The sequence below is a fragment of the Panulirus ornatus genome, chromosome 41, assembly GCF_036320965.1.
Source record: "Panulirus ornatus isolate Po-2019 chromosome 41, ASM3632096v1, whole genome shotgun sequence".
Lineage (NCBI taxonomy): Eukaryota > Metazoa > Arthropoda > Malacostraca > Decapoda > Palinuridae > Panulirus > Panulirus ornatus.
Window position 1 is genome coordinate 18703792 of NC_092264.1, and position 15793 is coordinate 18719584.

A 15793-nucleotide genomic window follows, 5' to 3' on the forward strand; every position below is an offset into this window, starting at 1 on the left:
AGGTTTTGGAGGCAGATAAGGCACGTTCCCTCTGGGCGTTTCTGTGATTGAATTCATGCAAATCAACAAACCAATATAGACTTGGGATATGCAATTTGCTTACTTCGTTTTTGTCATTGAAAATAGACACGGAGAAGGACATAGTGCATTATATATATATATATATATATATATATATATATATATATATATATATATATATATATATATATATATCCCCTATCTCCCCTATCCCTGGGGATAGGGGAGAAAGAATACTTCCCACGTATTCCCTGCGTGTCGTAGAAGGCGACTAAAAGGGAAGGGAGCGGGGGGCTGGAAATCCTCCCCTCTCGTTTTTTTTTTTCTTTTTTTTAATTTTCCAAAAGAAGGAACAGAGAAGAGGGCCAGGTGAGGATATTTCCTCAAAGGCCCAGTCCTCTGTTCTTAACGCTACCTCGCTGTCGCGGGAAATGGCGGATAGTATGAAAAAAAAAAAAAAAATATATATATATATATATCATTGACTAAGAGAAACCATTCAATTTGGTATGACAATCATCGTAAGGAGCATCATAACACTACAATAACCATAAGAAGAATCGTAACTCTCACATAACCGTAAGGAGCATTGAACTCTACAGTTACCTTCAGGATCATTATAACCCTGCAGTCACCATAAGAAGCATTATAACACTGTCATTACTATAAAGAATACTATAACTCTTTAGTCACTGTTAGGAGCATTATAACACTGTCATTACTATAAAGAATACTATAACTCTTTAGTCACTGTTAGGAGCATTATAACACTGTCATTACTATAAAGAATACTATAACTCTTTAGTCACTGTTAGGAGCATTATAACACTGCATTCACTGTAAGCAGACGTATCTATTTTCTTTCGTTTACACATTGGACTTTTATCTGCTGACCCTCCGTGACCCTTTATCTTTATTTATACATGTAGAGCGTCCTGGGCCATTGTCTGCCTCCACCCCCACCCTTCGCCCTCCGGGTCCATCCTCCAGGGAGTGAGTGCCTTATCGCGGGCAGCAAGAGGCTCTGGAGAGAGCCAGGTAGCGACGGCAGAGAAGGGGAGAGCACGGGGGAAGTTTCTGAGACGGTGGAAAAGAACAGCATGAAGAGAAGGGAATGGGGAAGTGATGGGACAAGCTAGACGGAAGGGAAAGTGTCACGTTTGGAAGGGGCGGACATCCTGAAGATATGGGAGAGAAGCAGAACTAGGCAGAATGGGAGGCAAGTGATGGCTGAATAGATTACCCTGAATGAGGAAGCAGTAAATACAGACAGCTTGCAGAAAATGTTCAAGAGATGTGGCCCCACAGTGTACTACTCCCTCCCCGCACATCACAAATATGGAACTACAGTTAGGTAGTTCCACGGCGCAGAAGTTTACGTTGCAGACCATGACTCACGCAGGGTCAGTCGTGGTTCAAATCCTTGGCGTGTCGGTCGGCCCACACCCAACCCTCGATCAGGTGGACAGGTGAGTACTTGGCTCAGACTAGGGTGTAGGTGTGTATGTCTTTGTGTTGCATACACACATAGGCGTAAAGACGTGGTACATATATACAAGGTTAAGAGACGAGGCAACACGAGTGTAAAACTCTCTCCTCGTAACGCAAAGAGTAATCAAACACACACACACACACACACACACACAGGCAGGAAAGTATGAACAAAAGGAAAAGAGAAGGACCGTCTAATCTACAAGTTAATGAGCTAACCACTCAGTTTTTTAGGTGGTAAACTATCACAGAAAAACTAAAGTAAGTGAACTATTGAACGAGTCTTGGAATGTAAAAGAAATGATAATGTCAGATGTATCATTCAAATAACCATCAAATTCCAAAATGGCTGGTCGACTTCCACGAGAGACCTGAAAGGCGATACTGAAGCCTGATTGGTGCTTTCACAGCCAGGAAGGAGCGACCGGATTGGTCTCCCGGGGCAGATCAGGGAGGGTTAGGTCAGAGGTGTGACCCTTCCACAAGCTGGGGTCATACTTACTCTGGATTATGGTGACAAGAACTTAAGATTGTGGTGTGAAAATATTTTGCATAATAATTATAATGATGATAATAATAATGATAATAATGATAATGATAAAATAATAATAATAGTACAGCAATTACTTCCCTAGCAGCCAATTTTGTTGCTATTTCAGAGGTTGTTTACATTTCCTGCGACTCCTGCTTCACGCAGACCCGTAGCGGATAATAAAAGATTCGAATTTCTATAGAACCATATATTTGGAACATCTTTATGACTAAAAAACATGAAAGTCTTCCATAGATTTCATTCTATGTCTCTGAAGATCTGAGGCACATACAGCAAACAGACCTCATACATTAGTCTGCTCACATATCAAAGAAATTACCGAATCACAGTTATGAGTTATATGAACAATATCAAGATTGTTATCCTTTTCAGTGAAGCAATAGAAGCCCACATAAGAGGTTCAGATCTGCTCAAAACACGGGCTAATATTTTGGTCTTATATACGAGTTATATAATCATGGTGAATCAAGATACTGCATGATTGCTGAGAAAAGAGAGGGAAAGACGAGCATCGTCCAGCGAACTGATATCCATCTCATCAAACCATCAGGACTAACGTAATGATTTCTGAGTGGCAGAGCTTAAAATCTCTGTTTCTCCTCCGTAGTTCGAGACGTCAGTACACACTGCTTCATTCATCAAGCAACCAGTGAAACGTTGTTTCATGGGGATATTCTTCATGCATTTCTATGAACGTGAATATCATACCAGTGAGTGTTTACATGTCCCCAATATGATAGGAACGATCTACACCACCATGAACGAGTGGTCAGGACTGGGGTGCTTTCTTAACGACCCAACGACGTGTGCAGGAGGAGGAGGAGGAGAGCAAGAGTTTGTCGCTCGGGAGTTGGGAAGACGTGAATACAAAGCTTGAAGATGAATCATGATTTGCTTCTGGTCGTCTGGTAATACTGGGGACGCAGTATAGATCCTGTGATACATCACAACCAACCACTTAACTGCTGGGAAACGTCTACACAGCTGACGGTCGGTGCGAGAGACCGTAATACAGAACAGAAGTCGGGTTTATAGAAAACGCAACGTCAGAATATAGTCAATCATCGCCTTCCTTCCCAACATAAAATCAGGAAAGGAAATTGATATCACTAAAACTCCAGAATTCGAAATAGCTGAAGATTACTATATCATTTTTTTTTGTACATTTGATGAATGTGAAGAGGAAAAACAAGAGCGCGTGTGTGTGTGTGTGTGTGTGTGTGTGGAGGGATATGCACCTGTTATCATGTGTGTGCGCGAGTGTATGCACACATGTTTGAGTTCAAACGCATATGCTCTGACCATGTCAATGTGTTTTTGAACGTTTCATTACAAACAACTTCCCTATGTGTCCGAAGATTTATGAAAAGCGTCTATTGACATGTGTATAACTAGCGGTTGGTACCAGTGGTACACTGCTAGTGGTATACTGCTGGTACTAGTGGTACACTGCTGGTGGTATACTGCTGGTACTAGTGGTACACTGCTAGTGGTATACTGCTGGTACTAGTGGTACACTGCTGGTGGTATACTGCTGGTACTAGTGGTACACTGCTAGTGGTATACTGCTGGTACTAGTGGTACACTGCTGGTGGTATACTGCTGGTACTAGTGGTACACTGCTGGTGGTATACTGCTGGTACTAGTGGTACACTGCTGATGGTATACTGCTGGAACTAGTGGCACACTGCTGGTGGTATACTGCTGGTACTAGTGGTACACTGCTGGTGGTATACTGCTGGTACTAGTGGTACACTGCTAGTGGTACATGGCTGGTACTAGTGGTACACTGCTGATGGTATACTGCTGGTACTAGTGGCACACTGCTGGTGGTACATGGCTGGTACTAGTGGTACACTGCTGATGGTATACTGCTGGTACATTACTCGTATCACAGGGCAAGCTAAGGCCAGTCATCAAGCCTCACAGGGTAAGCTAAAAGCTACCTGTTTCCCATGACGAACCATCTACCAGTCATCAAATTGTTCCTGGTCTGTTCTATTTTCACAGTGATTGTTACCAACGTTTCCTCCAGCTTCCTGATTCGTAGATCTCTCGTCTCGGTGATGTACTTGATGACTTGTTTCTAGATTTCCTGTTTTCCCGCTGGTAGATCTACTTTCTTATGAAGAAACTTCAGTTTTCACCAAAATTTGTCCTCAGGTTCTTTGATAAATGATGCGTTACGTCTCGCTGTGTAGGACGAATCTTAATTCGTATCATTCACGTATTTTCGGTGTAATGCTTCAGCACTTCTCTCTCTCTCTCTCTCTCTCTCTCTCTCTCTCTCTCTCTCTCTCTCTCTCTCTCTCTCTCTCCGTCGACAGGCAACACCTCCATGTTAATCATGCCCTTGAAGGGCGCACTGGGTAGCAGCTGGGGCGATACAACAGCGATAACACAAGCACCAACTGACATCCCGTTTTCCTCCGCTATTTTTCAAGGGATATCTTGACAAGCTACTTATTGGAGGGCCCTTGGTCCTACCCTGGGGCTTGCAGACATACACGAACACAGAGCAAAAAAACATACAGACACACATGACTGAAACAAAAATGACATGTTTGGGACCTGATCCGTCACCTGCTTCACTCTGCATTACTGGTAATGACCTAACTAATTGGGGTCAATATCGGTGACCCCGTGTCCAGCAGTCCTCGTCTCCATGATATATCGCTCAGGCCCACGTCTCCTTAATGCATCGTTCAGTCACACGTATCACAGCTATGGAGAAAAAAAAAAATACTTCTTTTCCTTCAAATTAGAATAATTTGACAAACTCTCTAAAACGTTTCTATTAACATATGTGATGACGATTAGAGATGGTAATTGGAAGCAAGTTCTGAAGTCTTTCTTTCAGTCTTCAGCAACAACACATCATTGTTAGAAAATATCTATGTCCTTTGACCCCATATTCAAATTCAAAACATTGACCAAAATGTTTTACTCTTTGTATGTTGCTTTTTGCTGTACTGAAGCAAATCAAATTTCATCGCACCGTTGGTTAGTTTGAACACTCATCTACGAGAGGGAGTCATGTGAGAACATTTAACACACACAGTTTGTTCCTAATAGAATTAATGGGGATTGTCGACCATATTTTTTCCGATGCATGAATGGAGTATTTAGATTTAGACTCGTATGTTATCTATTATCCATTCAACGTCAGTTATTTATTGTATGACTTGTATTGTGATCAAGGTGTGTGCATGTGTGCGAAAGAGGGAAAATGGCATTCGTAGAGAGAGAGAGAGAGAGAGAGAGAGAGAGAGAGAGAGAGAGAGAGAGAGAGAGAGAGAGAGAGTGAGAGAGAACCTGCAAGATGTGCAAGAGTAAATGGGAGAAAAATCACCAAGTCAGGTGGAACACACGAGGGACGGTAGCGTGACAGTGACGGTACTCCCCTCACCTCCTCCTTCGTCTATTGTCTGAGTGTGGCGGGAGCTGGCGGGCGTGGCAAGTCGTCTCCCTGAACCAGAAGGTGGCGGAGAACCAATCATCCTTCCCACCACTTGGTCAATACCTTCTCACCACCTGACCAATACTTTCCCTCCACCTAATCAATACTTTCCCACTACCTAGTCAATACTTTCCCACCACCTGGTCAGTACTTTCCCGTTGTTAATCTACGATCAACTGGACCTGAAGCATTTCCCTCATAAGTGCCACAAGGCCATGGTTTAAGCAGTATATGATAAATCTTTATGACAGATTTAGTAGCTGGACCCAGTAGCTCACGTGTAGCCCCTGAGGTCAGAATATCATAACAACGATCAGAAGCGATCTAAGGTGAGACATTGATCATTGCAAAGAGGAGAATCACCAGATGATACATACAGTATATCATGATAGCATTAAATGAACGATTATTGTCCACAGTCAACAGAACATGGAACATATTACTTTGTGAGCCAAGTATGATGTTTGTACTCGTGGGTGATGACTCTTGGGCATCACATCTTGCAATCTACACATGAACCTCCTTTAGCCTGTTCCAAATCCTCCACGTTACAAGAATTCAACTTTAGACATTTGATGATAAACCGATATATTTCATGATGCTGGTATATGCACACGAGAACATACTCTAACATCCCCCAGTTTACAAGGCTACTTGTAAAACGTTAGTCAAGGTACAAACCTAAACTGTAACTTTTCCGAAAGACAGTTTAGATATATAGCTTAAAAGACACTACACACGATTGAACGCTGACAAACAAAATCAAAAATCAGTAGTTGTGTTGTATATCATCTGACGTCTTATATTGATAAGTCTTATGTGATATTAGTCCTCGCACTGTGCTTCACTTTCCACTACTTCAGCACTCTGAGGCTGGCTACTACAGGTATTGTAATGACACGACTCTGTACAGTCTGGTGTACAGTGAGTTTCAGAAACATTTGGACTCGCACGCCTAGAATAGCAGCTACAGTGAGTCACAGGAACGTTTGTGTGGAGAAGTCTCCTGTCCTCCAGTATGTAGCGAGTTCATTTTTGATGGTCATGGGTTAGACTTGTTGAAATAACCACCTGTGTATTGCTGTCTGACGATTAGCTCTTAAGCTGTGTTGTATAAGGTCATGTACTGTGAGAGGTAACCCCACTTCAGTGAACTTCGGAGTGATACAGATAGTCATATTTCCTTTTATTGACGTGTTTCTACAGACCATTGACTGTACTATGAGATGACTCAAAGCTGTCACTGCCAAAGGTTCATAATAATTCAAAAACAACTTACCTTCTCACATGCCATGAGGAAAATGCTTTTACTATACAAACTAGTTTACCCCTTTGCAATTTCAAAGTCTTTAGCTTTTTTATGTAAAGCATGATAGTACGGGTCAAACTGCTAGAGATGAAACAATTCTATGAGGTATGTATGCGGTACAGATAGAAGAATTCTCTTTTATGTACCTGAATATTTAAGAAATATTATATCAGTTAGCCCTTATGTTGAGCAAAAGCCACCATTTTCTATGAAGCTGAAAGATCCGTTTTCTCTTACAGATCAAGAGTTCGAGGACTTCGAACTCGCGCCACTTCGATACAGACCAGAAGGTCTTGAACAGCTCAGCGAGGCCACCAGATTCTCCAAAGAAGAGCTGCAGTTTATGTGAGTAACATCAAGATGGCGCTTTGTATGTTAATTAGACTACATTACGGCAGTTTATGAGAAGTGGATCTAAGGCGACTTTAGTGAGTTTTTTTGCATCACATCTTTGTAGTTCGGAATCACAAAGCTGTATGTTAACCAGGCTATGAAATCTTTGGGAATTAAAGTAGTTATCTGTAATGCACCGATTTAATGGGTATTACAGAAACGTGTGGAGCTCTGAATATTCCGAGTACAGATTTATTTCTTTTTTTGATTTCCTTTTCATGCAACTGCAAAACTGGAAATATTTTGTAATATTCTCTCTCTCTCTCTCTCTCTCTCTCTCTCTCTCTCTCTCTCTCTCTCTCTCTCTCTATATATATATATATATATATATATATATATATATATATATATATATATATGTTTGTGTGTCTGTACATACGTATAAGAGCGGGCTGGTCCTCAGGTACCGGGGCTTCAAGCAGGAGTGTCCGACTGGCGTCATCTCGGAGGAGACCTTCAAGGAGATCTACGGCAAGTTCTTCCCGCTCGGTGGCCAGCCTGACGACGGCTCCGGACGAAGTGAGTTCCTCACGACCCTCCTCCAGCCTCCTCCTCCTCCTCCTGTAGACATATGACCTTGTATCCAAGCCATCCAGATTCCAGCAAAGATTTTCTTTTATCCAGATTTTCTTATTCAAGTGTTCCTGACTCTTCCAAACTTTGATTTCGGATATCTTGTTTAATTGTTTCATCATCCGGATATCTCTTATCTAATTAGCTCAGATTCCTGTAGACTATTTGTTCATTAATCCGTATATAATCTTACTTCAGTAAGCTATATTCCTGTAAGCTTTTCTTTATCCGTATATCTTTTAACTTAACATTCGAGATTCCTGTTACCTTATTTCGACTGGATACGCTCCTCCTCAAGCTCTTCAGACTCGTTTACACTGATGTCTCGTCTGGATGTGATCCCTATATGTAGGCCAGAATACCCCAAGCTGATGCTCGTCTGAACCCTTCGCTTGTTATGATATGTTCCTTTTTAAGTGGCCTAAATTATATATATATATATATATATATATATATATATATATATATATATATATATATATATATATAATATGTAGATATATATATATGTGTGTGTGTGCTTTTATGTACCGGATCACGCTCACAACTGTGACCTCTTGCAACATATGTATATTGCAATAAGATCAAAGTGGTTCTTACTGTACACCTGTTGATGACATAATAAATATTCAAACCATAAAAGTTTATATAGTTCGCGTGTACAACTTTTTTGAGAAACAGGTAACTGAAGGTAGACTTTAACCTGGATCAGGCACAAAAGAATGTGGTCTAATTCAATATAGCCTTTGTTATGACGGGCTCTGATGGTCTCCCTCGACTGTTTATTGAAATAATTTGTTTGTGTAATCTTGCAGTTTGTTAATTGGTATTTGTTCACTGCAAATCCTCTCCCTACACAGCCGTCTATAGTGACCTTTCCATACAGACCTGTCTGTACGTGTCTTCCCTATGCAGACCCGTGTGTATATATACCCTCTCCATACATATCATATAGTATGTACTCTCTCCAAATAGGCCCGCAAAGTTGTCCATATGTAACTTGGTCACATATGTCATTCATATGTGTTGTCTCCTAAAAGATTAATCCATATGTGTAGTTGCTACACAAATGATGTGTTTGTATTCCTTACGCACATGCTGTTAGAATGTCTCTGAACACTCACTCGCTCAGCAATGCACATCCTCCCACAGACTTACTTGACTTTGTCTCCCCTCCCACAGACAGACAACAGCTGTCCTCCTCCCACAAACTCAACTTAACAGCTATCTTTCTCCCACAGACTTAACTTAACAGCTGTCCTCCTCCCACAGACTTAACTTAACAGCTGTCCTCCTCCCACAGACTCAGCTAAGCAGATCTCCCCTCCCACAGACTCGGCCATGTACGCGCACTATGTGTTCGGGACGATGGACCAGGATGGTTCAGGCACCATCACCTTCGGAGACTTCATCATGGGCCTCTCAGTGCTCCTGAAGGGGACGCTGCAGGAGAGGGTCAACTGGATCTTCAAGTGAGCCCCTTCCTTACTCACTTCTGCATTACCTTGCCTGCTGCTGCTCTCTCTCTCTCTCTCTCTCTCTCTCTCTCTCTCTCTCTCTCTCTCTCTCTCTCTCTCTCTCTCTCTCTCTCTCTCTCTCTCTCACATCATACATCAAGGCGTCTGTGTTCTACAGTTCGCCTTATCTTCTTTCCATTACTTTTCTTCTAGATTGTGATCTGTGACATCTGTCTTCCTAATTATCAAATCTTTTGTGTTTCAAACTTACCATTGTTATGCTTCTACCATCCTCTGCACAACATTATCTTCCTCCATAACTTCTCCTTATACTTCACATGTCTTTATTTCCTTCCAAGTGCATTAGGGAAAAAGATTCAAGTAATCTATATATATATATTTTTTTTGAACTCGTACTTATACACTTATCAACCCCCTCATAACACTTACCACTTCTCTATAGCAGAACGTTGAAGTGTAACAAGAGCAAACCATCCAATTCTTCCATAACTACACAAATACTTTGATCACAAAGCCACATTAAAGTTTTTTCATGATTAACATCAAAGCGATGTTTACTGACATGTGATAATCATGGACAGTGGAAACAGAGTTCATTAATACAATATACAAACACATTTGCTTGTGATTCCCTTACTTTGATGAAGGAACCATTCGCTATACACACTAATTGCCTGTTACAGTGAAGTACAATTTACATTACTCCGAGGCTTCACAACGTCTGTGTTTGTTGTGTGCATTATATTGATGTCATCATCTGGTATCATATAACCCATACTGATATCATCAACTTGTATCATATAACCCATACACGTATCCTTGAGTCGTATCATATTGATATCATTAGCCATTATCATATACCACATGTTGATATCATCATCAACTATACAACATCATCCATACCATCATTGTGTTGTGTATGATATCCTGTACGTTTTCCTCTGGTATACAATATTCTTGTCATGTTGAATCATGTGACGACCTTCCCTGGCATAGCAGGAATGTGTGGTTATCATTCCTTGCTGATGATATCGATAATCGATATCGATCTTCTCTTTTCATCATTATTACACACACACTATCAGTTACTTCCACTTCTCACCACATCATCATCCTCGCTACAACTCCTGCCTCACCATGTCACCTGCCTCACCACATGACGTTAGCATCCTCACCGCACCACATCACCAGCCCCACCACACCACACCAGGTCACCAGCCCCACCACGCCACACCAGGTCACCAGCCCCACCACACCACACCAGGTCACCTGCCTTACCACACCACACCAGGTCACCAGCCCCACCACACCACACCAGGTCACCAGCCTCACCACACCACACCAGGTCACCAGCCTCACCACACCACACCAGGTCACCAGCCTCACCACACCACACCAGGTCACCAGCCTCACCACACCACACCAGGTCACCAGCCTCACCACACCACACCAGGTCACCAGCCTCACCACACCACACCAGGTCACCAGCCTCACCAGCATCCCTCTCCACAGCCTGTATGACATCAACAATGATGGCTACATCACCAAGGAAGAACTGATCGACATTGTGACCTCCATCTATGACCTCATGGGCGACCAGACAAGCCCGGGCATCGACGACGGCACCGCCATCGACCACGTCGACAAGGTCTTTGAGGTCAGTGCCCAGATCATAGGTCATCGCCAAAGAAACAAGAGTTTTTACCTTATCATAAAATGATTAGTTCAAAGAGTATGCTGTGAACGATGTAGGAAGGGTTACTGTATTGTGAAAGATGTATATATGCCTCGGAAGTGTGTGTGTGTGTAATAATGAGAGAGAGAGAGTTACAAAGTGAGGAGAGCAATACGGGCCACAGTGTGCAGTGTGTGGGAGGGAGGGCAGCCAGGAGACATGAGCGTCATCTGGGTATTTAAGCAGACACAGGCAGGTCTGCCTGGGATGTAGTAATGGATACTGGAACACAAGATTTACATATATAGTAGACATTATTATATCATGAAATCATGTCATTAGATAAATCTTAAATGGAGACTTCACTGCAGCTGATGACTTCACTGTTAATCAAGACTTCACAACGACTTATAACTTCACTTCTGATGAAGACTTGACTAAGGCTGAGGGAACCCAAATCCATTAAACTTGTAATAACCATTCTCACAACTTGGGAAAGTTATAAATGATTTTGGGTTATGCTGAAGCTTTTTCAATTTAAACCAAAACATTCTGAGAATATAATGCCATTACGAGCTAAAGTTTGCACACCAAGACGATCCATGGGACATGAGAGGTCCAGGTAACATTAGACATGATTGTCCATGACGAGGTCATCTGCTGGGGGACAGCAATGGCATCTTAAAGTACTAATCCCTAAAGATGAAGAGACAAGAATGTAGCAGAAGGTTCCTCTCTACCCACCACAGACGGAGGGAGGATAGTGATGCAGATTGTATTTCTTTCAAGACTGGACAGTTACAGGTGAAACAGTTATATGGTATTAGAAGCCTCAGTGTGGTGTGGTACTTCCTCAACAGTAACGTTCCATCTTCTGTCATACTGTCCACCTCCGTCCTCCTCACATGACAGCCCACTCGTCAAGTGCAATTCCTCTGGCACTCTTCATCACCATCCAGTCCTGACTGTCTCCATACATTCCCTCTTGTGCCCTACACCACTGTCTTCTCACTCATTCTATCTCCTCTGACTCTCAATTCCTGTCACCTCCCATCTTATTCTATCCCCTAATGTCGCCTCCACCAATGTCCTCTCCTGTCTCCATCGTGCCCTCCGTCCTCGTGTACATCTTGTGACAGAGGTTCCACTCACGTACAAGAATCCTCGTCAAAGCCAGGCGTTAAAATAGGAAGAAATAAACAATGAAAAACAATAGGGGAAAAAAGAAAACGAGTGAGTTTGTGGGAACTGGCAAGCACGCCTCTAGGATGAAGACAAGTTGTAAACTTTATGAAAAACAAAAGTAAAGTTTGTAAGGTTAGAAGTCATCATAACTGTCCAATCCTCCGTTGCCTCTCCATTAATACTTCATTTCTATTACACGTATAACGAACCATGTGAACTTTCACAGATATAGACATCATTATATGACATACAGTAATAACTCAATATCTTTTTTGATAACTTTTATTTAGATATAAAATCTAGAACAAATGACATAGGGTTCTGACACTCTCTCAGCACAAGGTTAAATCTTTTGTTCAAAAGAGATCTGAATCTATGACGGCTTCACCTGGACAAAATGTTGCTAAAACGTAACTCAATCCTCTGAATCCTCTTCCAAGTTCAGCTTCTTTTAACAACCTGTCATGTTTTTAATCAATTTTTCTAGTTTTTCTAGTTTGACTCTCCTTGGCTCTGACCTGAAGGGTCTGGCCTAGGAGCCCTGACTTACTGGCTCTGGCCTGTAGGATATGACCTGTAGTTATGACCTCCAGGATATGTACAAAATTGATCGACGAATGGAAATGATGATGGCAGACGTTAACATACCATTTCATTTCAGAAACTTGACTTGAATAAGGACGGCGTGGTGACCATGGATGAATTTATGGAATATTGCTCCAAGGTGAGTCGCGTTTGTGGAGTCCTAATTATTGTGGTTGTGGTGTTGTCATGTCTGTGGTTTTGATGGCGACATCTGGTGCTGTGGTGGTGCTCGTGGTTAAGGAGATGGATGTGATACAATGGTGGTGGCCTCTGGTAATGAGCTGATGGTATGTGATGTGGTGCAACACAGTTTTCTTTCCTTAATACTGATACTGAATTTCACTGACCACCATTGTTATGGACACAAACCATTGTGGTCCAGCGGCCTGGCCCTCTGTCAGTCAGTGCTGATGCTGATGGTGGAGATTCTTAAGGAATCACGTGTTGTTCCTCAGGGGATCAAGTACTTTATTTCTGTTAAGACAGTAGAATCACGATGCTCTAAAAATACCTTCCAAAATGTGTTACATCTGGCTGAGAATGTTGGTGTTGGCTGCCACAACACCTGATGTTTCAAAGGAAATAACAGAATAATTCAATTTTCTTTGTAAAAGTTCAAAACTAATTTCATATATCGCCTCATCAAAAACATAATTTTTCTGATAATCAAAACTGAAGAGTAATAGATAGTATAAGATGCTGTATCAACAAAGTATGGGGCAATATTTTGTATTGACAGAGTTTTCACAATATATAATGCAGTATTAACAGAGTAATAATTACAATATGATGCTTTATCAACTAATTGAAACATAAACAGTCTTTCCTTCCCTTATTCTTAGCTTCTATTGGTAGATAAATTGATGTCTACCATGTTTCGGTCCATTATCACCCACACAAAGCCTTCATTCAAGAAGCTATCATATGACAAGGTCCCATACTTGACACAGACCTACCAGTGCTGTCATACTTGACACAGACCTACCAGTGCTGTCATATGATAAGGCTCCACCTTAGGCACAGACCTGATCTATCAACAATCTAACCACATCATTGTCATGTTTGTTAACTACCGTCTTGTCCCCCCAGAATGAGAACGTCATCCAGTCCCTGAACATCTTTGACGAGATATAGTAAGACGTCACCAGTGTCGTGATGTCATCGATACTACGGCGTCATCCATACCATGACGTCATGAAGTGTTTACCGACGTCATCACTTGCTGGTGACACCATCGAGGCTCCGATGTCATCGATGCTTTGACGTCATCGACGCTGTGAAGTCATAGCGTGTTTACGGACGTCGTAGAGAGAGAGAGCGACACAGTCACTGGCTGCCAGCGATGGTTGACGTCACTCGCTGTCGTCCCACTTTGTTAAATTTTGTTACCTTCACACAAGCGGCAGCTCCAGGCAAGAACTCTTCATCCCGACGAATCACTACGTCGGTAAATGCTGAATCGAGTAGCTGTTAGTTATGGCTATTGTTCCAGTCGACGAATCTTGGAGGCAAGATTGGTCCAGTCTTGGACGGTTGAGAGGGTCGTCGCAGCGGCCGACATCGGTGGCTCTATTATTTTGTCGTGGTGTTGGACGAGGGTGTGCGTCAGGGTCGTGGTTCTCCTCCTGCCCGCCCTCACTCGGTGGTGTCGTCATAGGAACTTGATGGCAGTACATACCAAGTTGACGAATGGTCACGAAGATGATGATCACCAACTCTTGTCAACTGTTCACCTCCGATAGAAACTGAGGCTGTTGAACACCTACGACGCTGAACATCATGCCTTTTGAACTTTTAAATCCATGAACACTATGTTCATCGTTTGTTCATGATGTTCTTTCTATACAGGTCAATTCAAGTAAGAATGACGGTTGAGTATTCAGGTCTAGTTCAGGTCAATGCTGACCTCAACACAAGTCATTCAATGTACAAGAATCATGACACAATCGCAGTGATTCTGTTGGGGTTCGAACCCTAAGAAGATGACCTCAGCACACTCCAGGGCGCCACACCCAACGACCTGGCTTGGAGGATCATCAACATCATCAGATATCGTACAACAAGATGATGAGGAACATCCCATACTAATAATGGCCGAGCAGTTGAACACACTGGATACATGAGGTAGAGGGTCATTAGCCAAGGGATATAAGGCTTGACCAGGTATCACAACTGTGTCGGATGATGAAGTTGTGGGGTCGAAGATTTTTGGTTTGTTTTTTTGTTCTGAATTCATCAGACTTTTAGACTACAGTGGATGCTCTTAAAGTCTTTAAAAGTCTAATATTGACCAGTTAATACTAGAAGCATCTAGAAGATAAAGGAAGATCAAATGTTTTCTAGAGCAGACTGGCTCTGAGGAAGCCAGTTGTGATAACGAACACGATGAGGAGAGGCAAACATCGCAACATAATGGGTACCTCACCTGTGTGACGCCTCTAGGGAACACAACTCTTAAATATTGAGAATCAGTAAGGAGAGGGAGATCATTCTTATCTATCCTTTATATATATATATATATATATATATATATATATATATATATATATGCATTTGTCTAAAATCAGATATCTCTCCTCCACGTGTGATATAACTCATTGTAATACAAAGTTAACAGAACTCATGAATTCTATTTGTCTTGGTTTCCCAATTTACCAGAGTCACACATGGTACCCACGTCTCTTCAAGACTTATAGCAGCATTTCTAACCACATACTATCACTTCAGTCAACCTCTTATGGTTGGCTTGGCTCGCATGAAAGTTGAGCGGGTCAACCAATCCTTCTATGTACCAAGGTAGTCACAAGCATCGTGTACAAATTCCTTGTTAGTGAGACTCTGGCATTAAAGTGACCCTTTAGGCGGACAACCGCTGTAAATTAGCTTTAGTTCGGATGATAAGATTTGTTCCAACATTCTTTGAACTGTTACTGTAAAGTTCTTCCTCTCAGTACCTCTCTCCTCTTCCTTCTCCTTTTCCTCCTCCTCCAAGACTATATGTTCAGTGTTAATCTTATTCCTTTCATGTTATTCCTCGGGAGTTCCTTCAGCAGTCGTGAAGAGGTTGTGA

General features: G+C 42.0%; 1 protein-coding gene across 2 annotated transcripts in view; it reads left to right on the forward strand.

The window, feature by feature from the left end:
• LOC139761735 (uncharacterized) overlaps positions 1-15793 on the forward strand; it is a 306001-nt gene that overhangs the window by 287571 nt on the left and 2637 nt on the right. Inside the window, exons 4-9 of one of the 2 annotated variants that reach the window (XM_071686139.1) lie at positions 7074-7179; positions 7631-7746; positions 9104-9272; positions 10791-10935; positions 12800-12862; positions 13813-15793. The exon at positions 13813-15793 is cut by the window's right edge and continues 2637 nt beyond it. In XM_071686139.1, the coding sequence (XP_071542240.1) occupies positions 7074-7179; positions 7631-7746; positions 9104-9272; positions 10791-10935; positions 12800-12862; positions 13813-13857 (644 nt within the window). In that variant the 3' untranslated portion in view covers positions 13858-15793. The remainder of the gene's footprint in view (positions 1-7073; positions 7180-7630; positions 7747-9103; positions 9273-10790; positions 10936-12799; positions 12863-13812) is intronic. The other variant, XM_071686140.1, reaches the window with a different exon arrangement.